The sequence below is a fragment of the Egretta garzetta genome, unplaced genomic scaffold (genome assembly GCF_000687185.1).
Source record: "Egretta garzetta isolate BGI_Z169 unplaced genomic scaffold, ASM68718v1 scaffold40, whole genome shotgun sequence".
Lineage (NCBI taxonomy): Eukaryota > Metazoa > Chordata > Aves > Pelecaniformes > Ardeidae > Egretta > Egretta garzetta.
The window spans coordinates 1,974,311-1,984,484 of NW_009258484.1; the positions used below are offsets into that span (position 1 = coordinate 1,974,311).

The 10,174-nt window shown below is 39.2% G+C and overlaps 1 protein-coding gene across 7 annotated transcripts in view; it reads left to right on the top strand.

Moving 5' to 3' along the window:
- The window catches only part of DCLK1 (doublecortin like kinase 1), a 267,047-nt gene that overhangs the window by 187,463 nt on the left and 69,410 nt on the right, over positions 1-10,174 (top strand). For 3 of the 7 annotated variants that reach the window (XM_009644781.2, XM_009644790.2, XM_009644805.2), the window contains exons 5-6: positions 2,343-2,437; positions 8,419-8,475. In XM_009644781.2, coding sequence (XP_009643076.1) covers positions 2,343-2,437; positions 8,419-8,475 — 152 coding nt within the window. Of the gene's footprint in view, positions 1-2,342; positions 2,438-3,022; positions 3,026-8,418; positions 8,476-10,174 lie in introns of those variants that run through there. The other 4 variants (XM_035900360.1, XM_009644798.2, XM_009644758.2 and 1 more) reach the window with 2 other exon arrangements.

The window sequence follows — 10,174 nt, forward strand, 5'->3', positions numbered from 1 at the left end:
ATCCTTTCTTCCCCCAGCCTGTATTGATACTGGGGGTTACCCTGACCCAGGTGCAGGACCTTGCACTTGGCCTTGTTGAACCTCATGAGGTTCACACAGGCCCACCTCTCCAGCCTGTCCAGGTCTCTCTGGATGACATCCCATCCTTCTGGTGTGTCAACCGCACCACTCAGCTTGGTGTCATCCGCAAACTTGCTGAGGGTGCACTCGATCTCACTGTCTAAGTCATTGATGAAAACATTAAACAGCACCGGTCCCAGTACGGACCCCTGAGGGACACCACTTGTCACCAGTCTCCATCCGGACATCGAGCCATTGACCACTACCCTCTGGACGCGACCATCCAGCCAGTTCCTTATCCACCGAACAGTCCACCCATCAAATCCATAGCTCTCCAATTTAGAGAGAAGGATGTTGTGGGGGACCCTGTCAAAGGCTTTGTAGAAGTCCAGATAGATGACATCCATTGGTTTTCCTTTGTCCACTGTTGTTGTCACAACATATGCATGTGCATGTGCTCTCCCCAACACACTTAGTACAACAGTTGAATTGGTGCTGATACGGGCAAACCATTGTCCTCTGCACAAAGAGAATTTGAAGCCTAGATGAGTGGAATGGTGTTCTAGAAAAGCAGCCTATTTAAATGCAATTAGTGCAATTAGCGTATCTTTTTGTTCCTATGTTTATATAAATATATTGCACCTTTTCCTTAAACAATGCCTTGCACAAAGTGATGTTGAGATCCGATCACGCTGTAGCACCTAAGCACTATTAAGTGATCATTACTTATCATGCAGTGTAATGCGTTTTATTGATATCAGTAGCGTGGTAGGTATACATGTTGCTGTCTTCATGCGGGCCCAGTATTAGGCTGTGAGAACAATGTATTGTGTAAAAAGTAAGAAAAATCTATTAAAAATGCCTGCTGTATTATCCAAAGGAATTAGCATTTGCTAGATTGCCAGTCAGCCAAGGTTTTACAACAGTTATTGTCATTTTGATTTTTGGATGAGTCACTTGGTGTATTGCCCCCAAAGGCACCTCATTATGATTCAGTGCACAGCATATAAAATTGCTTAGGCTTTCGGGGCTCCATGGCAAGCGAGTGGGGGTTGCGGTGGCTCAGCGTTGTGAAGCAGCAGCATTATGCTTAATTGACACCTTTGATGTAGCCCTAAGACAGCACCTGCACCTCCCACTGCTGCTCTGAAGACGTCAGCCTTACGCAGAAAAGGCTTCTGCTTATGAATCCTGCATCGCATTCAGCTCACTCTGTGAGCAGCCCCAGCTATCCTTAACTAATCCCATTGCTTCTCAGTTTGGCTACAGCTTGGCTTAGTACAGAGCAGGAATTTTGCTGCTTGCTGTTAATCAGGTTAAACAGTAAGATTTTGTCCATGTTAGAACTCATAGAAGGTAAGTCAAATGCCTTGTTGATATCCTAGTTATGTAAATATTCTCCTAAGATTCTGAATCTGGGAATCTGATTGTTGATTTTTTCCTGGTGCTGACAAACGTGCACTGTGAATGAACAGTTGCTTGTTTAAGAATATTTACATACGTATGCGATACATGCTTTGTAGTGTTTCTATCAGTGCTTCAGTGTGAACATTTTTGCTAGCCTCTCGTGTGATTACTTTGTAGTAGAATTCTGTCCTCTGCTGGAATTGTTTTGTTAATTTAATGGATAATGTCACTTGCATGCAAAAGATGCTTCTAAAATGATAGGCACTGACATATATCAAGGAACTTACTTATTTGAGACAGTGATGCTTTGCTGTAAGTCAGACAGGAGGTGTTATGTCCAATTTATTTGCCTCCAGAAAGCCCTTTTGGATTAAGTCTGAGGTGATGTTTGGGTCAGATAGTATTGCAAAAATCTCTTCAAATGAATGAGTGAGGAACAGCAAGCAGCTGATTTGTTCGTGCAAGCAATACTGCTTTTTATTTTCGGTGGGTAGCACTTCAAGCCATAACTAAATGGAATGAAAAGGTTTACATATAGCAAGTGTCTGTTAAGGTTAACAAAGCACCTTGCTCCCCATCACTTTCAAGCTCAGGAACAATACCGTTTAAGAAAACATGGTCATGTTCTCTGCCATTGACTAAAGAGTCCTTTCAGGTTTGTTGATTATTTGCAGACTGTATAAAATTCAGCTTTATGAGCCAAAACTCTGAGGAAATAGTTCTTTTGTGAATTACCTTATTTAATGTTTAAAACATTAAGCAAAAGCAAATCAATCTGTTTAACGAAAAATCAAAACAAACCTGTTGATTTTAACTATTTCTTTGCTTTTAATAATGCCTTGTATTTATTTTTTTTCAATTTATTGTCCTTTTAGTGAATGGAACCCCTGGTAGCCAGCTTTCTACTCCCCGCTCTGGGAAGTCTCCAAGCCCATCTCCCACCAGCCCAGGAAGCCTACGGAAACAGAGGGTAAGGAAATAAGGAAACTGATTTCTGAGCGTGGCTGGGGACAATCCGGCATAGCCATTACCCGATAGCCTTCTCCCCACTGATCCCTTGCGTGTAGAGTCATAGGGTGGAAGAGCCTGGCTACAGTCCTTGTTGTGTTTGTACAACACTCTGAAGTGGAATGCAACTGTTCTGTGTCTGTCAGAATGCTGGGAATTGGTTTATCCTTGAGGGGAAAAACAGGGGTATCCTCCTCCTTTTTTACAAAACTTTTTTGTTTGTTTTAGTTTCTTTTTCCAAACGTTCCACAACTAGAAGGAAATGCTTGAGTTGTCAAAGATGGGGTTTTTTGTTCTTAATTTGCCATGGGCACTATGTCACTTGCAAAACCTATAAACAGCTTTGGTTTTGAAGCGAGGTGAAAAAATGTGCTGCAAAATTTAGCTGTGGATTAGCTGTGATAACATAGCCTTGTGCCGTGAGGATACTGTCAGTACCAAGGCAGCGCAAGACTCTTTGCCGGACCAGAGCTGTTAGTAGCTGTAGGTTTCCACTAGTTATCACATATAGGGGAATCTACTATGTACCTAAGCGTCCAGAATTAAGGTAGTACCTATGTTACTGCTGTAACCCTCTGACAAAATATTATTCCTTCAACCCAAAAGGCTCCACATGCTGATTTAATTAATTGTATCTGTGCAAAAGCAATGGGACAGATGTCTACGTATCATCTCTTCTGCTGTTTTCTAAACTGTGATCAGTTCTCAATGAAAGCTTCCCTAAGGCAGTACTCTGCATCTCAGACTTGTTTATAAACACAGTTCGAACACATGCTTTTTCTGCCTTTTCAGTTTTTAAATAAAGACGTAACTGGTGTCTACCAAAGTAAGGGGATTATGTACAAAACTGGCAGTGCTTGATTTTAGGGGCTGGTACAGACCCGATTCCCCAGATATCCAGATCAGGAATAGCTGTAGTGTGGCACTACTCCCTTCTAGCCTGTGTACCCATCTTCCTGTTTGGTGGTTACCAGCGAGCTGAGGAATTGTGCATGCCCAAGTCTTACCTCAGGCTGGGATACAGCCATGGGTTTTCTACCATGACTTGTTTATAGATACGGAAGCTGACTGTGATCTTGCAGTATAGAGATAGCCAGTGAGCAGCAGCTTGACGCCTCAGGGTAGCATCATGGTTTTCATCATCTGGTACACAGAGAATAAAGATGCAAGTTTCACTTGGGTAAGCTGGTACTAAAATCTTCCTGAATGCAATGTGTTCCACACCTGTTTGCTCTTACTCTCAAAGCTTATTAGTGAATCATTAATAAGTCACTGAAGAGGGAAGAAAGAGTCTTCCAAATGAATTATACATTAATGATGTAAGGGTGTCTGTTTAGATGGATGATATCAGTGTACAGTGGATTTTCATTTGCTGTAAGGCTGTCTCTTTTCACTGGTAACTTTCCTAAACTTCCTTCCCCACCACCAATGCTTCTCTCCTCACAGTGGAGAAACGTTTTTCCATTAACGTTTGGGGAAGGGTGAGTGGGAGCCATGTGGTTAGCACAGTTAGACACAAAGGGAGTTTGTCCACAAGGTTTCTGACTTTCAAATGGGAAGAGGAGAGTGAATGGGCTGCTGCTTATCCAGGTTGCCTGTGGGGAAGCGTTACAGGATCACTGAGTGGCAGTATTATGGATGCAGAGGGCTGTGTAGTGGTAACGTAATCACATTGTTAACTGTACAGTAAATAAATATTGAAGTAAACTACAGGAGAGATAAGACATTGTTAAAGAGTTGAATTCTTTTCTCAGATATTCATATCCAGTCCCCTTGACCTCCGTAGGGGACGTTTCATGCTTGCCTGGCTTTACTTTAGACAGGTTTTGTTGTTGGTTTTTTTTTTTTTACCTGATGAAACATGGAATACTTTCATGTAAAAATAGATTGCAATCATGTAAAAATGCATTGCAATAATATTATTTAGGTTACAAAATCAACTGCTCGGAAGTTCGGGATGGAAACTTTACACTTGCTCTGAGAATTTATTTCAGCTCCTTTCATGTTTAACTTGTTAAGTGAATGAGCTAGAAGTTCAGTGTAAAAACATGTGATTGTGTCCTTAAAGGTCATAGTGTACATTAGTTCTATGAACAGCCATGGAACAGTGCTTATTAATCTTAATTTACTTGCTAGCAGTACACATGGTGTTCTGTTTTGGTTTAGTACCATCTTTTTTATGTTGCCATTTAAATTTTGTTTAGAGGATAGGTTATTTTCTGTACCATATTGTCACAAGCCAAATTTGAACCCAGAGTATTTTGCTTTGTCTTCAGTGGCTTCAGCTACAGGGCTGACAAGCCAGCTGCAGGAGAAGGCTTATTCCCTAGGAGGCTGGTGAAGTGCCAGTATCATGTGATAGACCTACAGGAGAGAAGAGGGGGCTGATTTCAGTGCCCCCCTTGTCCTCATTGTAGAGGGGTGAGGTATTCCTGCCCCAAAAGAAGAGTGTTGGCTGCCACAGCCATGGTCCAGGATTGACGGTGATTTGGTTTCTGGCTGGTCTGGATTTCTGTCTTTATGTGGAGTTTGAGGGAGCTGCTGCTTTAAAACTGAAATAAGATGCTGGGTCCTAGAAATGCCAGCTCAGCTTCGTAATTATTTTTTTCTTTGCCCCTCTCTCCCTGTGGTTAGAGTTAGAGGAGTGCCTGTTCTCTTGTACCATCAGGTAGATGGGATGCCAGTGGTATGTACTGGGTCTGGAAGATGACTGGGAATGTTGACACTAGTGTAGCCTTATTTCCCTTGATGTACCTAGGCAATCAGCTCTTCAGCATCCTCATCCAAGTGCTATGAGGGAGTTGTAGGCTTGGACGGTCAAAATGCTCAGGGGTCTGGGCAAGCTGCTAGTGTTTTTCCTGGGAAATACGGGTGAGAGGAAGTCATGCATTTGAATTCAGAGTCACAAAAACAAGGTAATTCCACAAACTGAGGGATTTCTTCCTGTGACTAGTAAAGACCTGTAAAAACACTAGACATGGTAGAATTTTCCAAAGAAAATATTCCTTCTAACTATGGAGTGCATTAGGCAACTTAAAATAGGGATTGATCATCTTCTCACTTAGTGACAATTCATAAGTCACCTTCAAAAAAAAAAATTCTGGCCTTTGATGGAAGGCTTTCCATTGATGTAAATAAAGCCAAGAACACTGCTGTGTTACATGGACTATACTTACAAAAACAGTACTCTTGTTACCCTACAGATAAAATTTTCTACCCTCAAAAGCCAGAACATAAAAAGATAAAGTTTCATCCTTTCTCACTTGCCTCTGTTGTTTCCAGAAGTTCAGAAATCAGTGAAAGTTATATATTGACAATCTTGGGCAAAATTCAGTCTATGTCTGAGGAAAGTAAGATTTGAAAGATTAATTTTGTGAGTGTAATACAAGGACTTGAAAGTGAACTAGGAATCATTTAGACTTCTGTGGTTTTTCAGCTTCTGAGTGTTTAAATTTGCAACCTGTGTACTATAGTTACGCTTTCTTGTAGTTTAATTCTTCCTTTATATTTATTCTTAAATAGGAAATTAAAAATCTTGGGTTTAAATTGTTATGTACTTAATTGTGTATTTCCACAGAGGATGAAAACATCTGAGATTCAGGTTTATCGCAGTTGAAGTAGACAGTTACTGTGTTGCACTTGCATGTAGTTCCTACCACAGCAGAGTACGGTTAATGATGCAGACTCGGAAAAGGTGACATGGCACTCATAACAATAGATATACGTAATAGCAACCCCCACATTTTATTTAACTAGCCTTTATAATATGCTAATGTGCTCATGTTCATGAGCTTGTTTTTCCACTGTCTTGTAACCAGGGTCATTACTTCAATTACGGTGGAAATATTCTATTCTTCATACACGATTTTCCATTGCTTGCCATCATTTTAAATATTTTTTCTACTTCACTAGAGACTACAACCTATAGAATAATAAAAAATTAGATTTAAGGTACCTCTTGACTAATCAAAGAAGTTGGATTTTATATATATAAGGATTTTTTGAGGTCTATGTGGCCAAGAAGTCTTATTGAATTCAGGAAGTTTTCTCTTCTTATTAATCTATGCAAAATAATGAATAGGTTATCCTCATTATTTTTCAGAAATGCAGCTCTTTGGCTAATTACAGGCAAGGAAAACTCTTGCAGAAGGAAAAACTTTTAAAAGGTTTCAAGTATTTGAAAGTATATGAAAGGGTATAGAATATGATCCTGAAATTTTGTGTATGATTTTACTTTAAAACAACCATACAGTTATAAAATTAACCACAAATAGACTCCCCAAATATTAAAGGTCGGTTATCGTAAGTATCTTCTTCTCGAGTTCTGAATAATTTTTTTTTTATATTCAGAAGAGTGAGCAGTCACCTGGAAGATTCAAAAGTTTCGTGTGTTACCCTCACCGTCAAATCAAAAGGGTTTTTTTCTGTAGTATATATTAGAAATTCCAAAACTGCATATGCTCAAAAGGAATTTTAATAATTAACTAACTAGTTAGTATTCAAAATGAGATGGTCTTGTCTGTTTAAAATTCTTTTGTCTAGATTGTTCCCAGCAAAGGAGAACTGTATTCAAGACCTGATTTTCAGTCTGTCAGTCTTAACATGTCTGCTACTGTATGTACACATGCCCACTGGCAAAATACGTACAGCATAAGCGTTCTAGGGAATGAAAAACACCTTTAAGGGTCTTAAGCCCCCTTTATGTCATGCCTGCAAGTAAACCTAAACCTGCATAGATTACTGAGATCCTTGTAAATTTGAAATTTGTAAAGCATTCGTTTTGGGTAGTCTTGTTTTATAGTATAACTTTTAGATTTATTTTTTGTATCAGTTATCTTCCTGTGATTAAAGAAAACACAAAACAAAACCCCTCAAACTAAGGTCAGTCCTAACGCTGGCTCCATCAGCCTTCCCACTCTCATGTGTTCTTATATTTTGTCTTGTAGTTGTTTTTTTTATTTCATAAATATATTCGTACTTAAAGGATCCCCCCAAACAGCTTAAAAGGATCGGAGCTTGCCTGTGAGATGTGCTGGGCACCTGCCTTTTTGGTGCCTCTAAACCATCAGCTATGCTTAATTCAACTTAAAAAGATAGTACTCTGTCCTGTACCACTTCTCCTCACTGAACCTCCTCTTTCATTCAGTGCTATTGCGTATCTTGGTGAGGATTGCTGTGCCGTGTAGGTTGGATAGGGCAATGTATCATCCCCTAACGCCTCTGGCATTTGAGGATTATCTGATCCGTCAGAGGATGCTTGGAGTGGGTGTCGAAAAAGCGAAGTGGATCCGTACACCCAGACTCTCCCTCTGCTGTCATGAGCTGGTTGCTTGGCTACCGTCAGAAAGAGCCGGTGACGGGCGGGGGGATTTTACATGCTGTCTTTTTACACATACACACAGCCACAGAAAAACTGTGGAAGAGAGATATCATTGTCAGTACGATATAGGTAATGGCAGTACTCAGTGCCAGTGTTCAGGGGCTCAGATGCTGCTGGATCCATGCTATAGCACCAGTGGGTGGCAAGTTTTGATTACCTTATATAAGGTAAGCACTTACTTTCCTACTGCTGTTTGTGAAACAGCAAAAAGGGAAATACATTCCCTTTAAGATTAAATTCGGATTGCTAAGTTTCCAAACAATTAGGAGACTCTCCAGAACAGACAAATATTGTCTTAGCTTTTAATAGGAAAGAATCAAAGAAGAAGATAATTGCCTCTTAGAATATGTTGTGCATTGAAACTCCAGCTTTATTTTCTAACCATCTATTTGTTGATTAAAAAACAATTATATGACATTAAGCCAAAAATCTGATTATATAGAATATGTGTATTTTATGTTAAAGAATAACTTCTGGTCCACAGTAACAAAAAGAATATAAGACAGTTGCAGTGCAACAAATCAAACACAATAAACAAATCTATACTGCACTTCATCTTACAGGACCTGTATCGCCCACTCTCTTCGGATGATATGGATTCAGTAGGAGACTCAGTGTAAAAGAGAAAATGGAACAATGTTTATGGTTTGTGATTTGGTGAAGGTTTAACATTTTTAAAGAGAATAGCTGCTAATTTACAGTAATAGTGAATCGCACAAAAGAGTTTTGCATATTTAATATTAAAAACCTGGGGCCAAATTAATTCGGGGGGGGGGGGGTATTTTTGGCTTTACCACTGCATTTTAATGCAACAATTTGTAATGAATAAGCCATTGAATGTGTCCGTCAAATACAAAACAGCATTGTGCACACTTTAAGGAACGAAGATTGGATAAGGTGAATATAACGCACAAATCCATGGTGGGCACATTTATGAATAGCAGGCTTTTTATCATCTAAGGTACTGATTATATGTTCTGTTTTTAACATAGGTATCTTTATTCATTTTGCTATGAACAGTTAATGAATGCTTTGCTTTTACCAACGAATGGGTAAAATGCAGAAAAGAAAAAACCTGCCATATTAAGCTGCTTGCATCACGCTGTCTGACCCCAGCGCACATTTAGAACGCTCCAAGTTTAGGCTTTTTAGATAAATGAAATGAAAATTAAGAGCTCCCGTGTGGTCATAGGACAGAAAGGAAATGCTTTCAAAGTAGCATCCAAGTTCTCCTCGTTGCATTCCCTTTTGATGACTGTAAACAGCAGGGTGTTCACGGGCAACATGAATGTTTTACCTGGCAAGAGCTGTTAATACCGATCATCCGTGTGTTGCAAGTAAATATGGACAGATTTCTAAACGAGGAAATATGAGGGCCTGCTGGCTGGCAGCATCCTCTGACACACATATAATGGCCCCTTTTGGAAAAAACATGTTTTGCCCGAGAAACTAGGGATTATTTTCACTTATGTTAAGGACAGGAACATCATTTTTTATTTGCTGTAATAAGACATTTTATGCATTTTTAAATGAAAGCCTACAGAAGTGGTGGTACTGTAAATCCTCCTCCTATTGACCTAATTTCTCTGTTTTCGTCATTTCTAGAGGTGGTCATTTTGTACAGCATGAATATGCAAAACTCCTTTAGTGTTAAAGTAGGTCACGCATTATAACCAGTTGCTTAACAAATATTTACTAATTTTGTTTGTTTTCTGCTGCTTTATTGTGAGAATCTTAGTATACTTTCATTTACCTAATAGCAATTTTTCCCATTCTATGTTGCATATTGCTTTAAAGTTTAGCTGTTGTATTTAAGCCTGTAGTGTAGTGATAACACACTTTTACTGTCTTATACCTTTCCTTTCAGCATCTACATACTCATGATTTAAGAAATAGAAAGTAGTGTGATTCTGATCCTCAACAAAAATATAGAGAGATTATATTTTTGAGCTACTTAGTGATGATTTAATATATTTTGAAATCAGGAAAATTTACTTAATAGCCGAAAATGTTTAGCTGCCGCATGCCAACTTTTAAATGTAGTAAAATAATTCCTTTACACTGATTTGTCCGTAATAAAATTCAGCAGCTGGAAAATGTTGGCATGTGATGTTATGGCTTCACTGTATCGATATCGTTTTCTTTATGGAGGGTATTTGCAAAAAGAAGTAAAAAGGGCAGCAGAATACAAAACTTACCTTCTCTGTTTTCACTACTTGGTTCCAGTGTCACCTGGAGAGAAAGTCATTGATCTGGCAGGTTTGCTGAAGCAGTTAGGTCATTCCCTTTTGCGATGCATGTTTTGCCATTCTGGCTTCC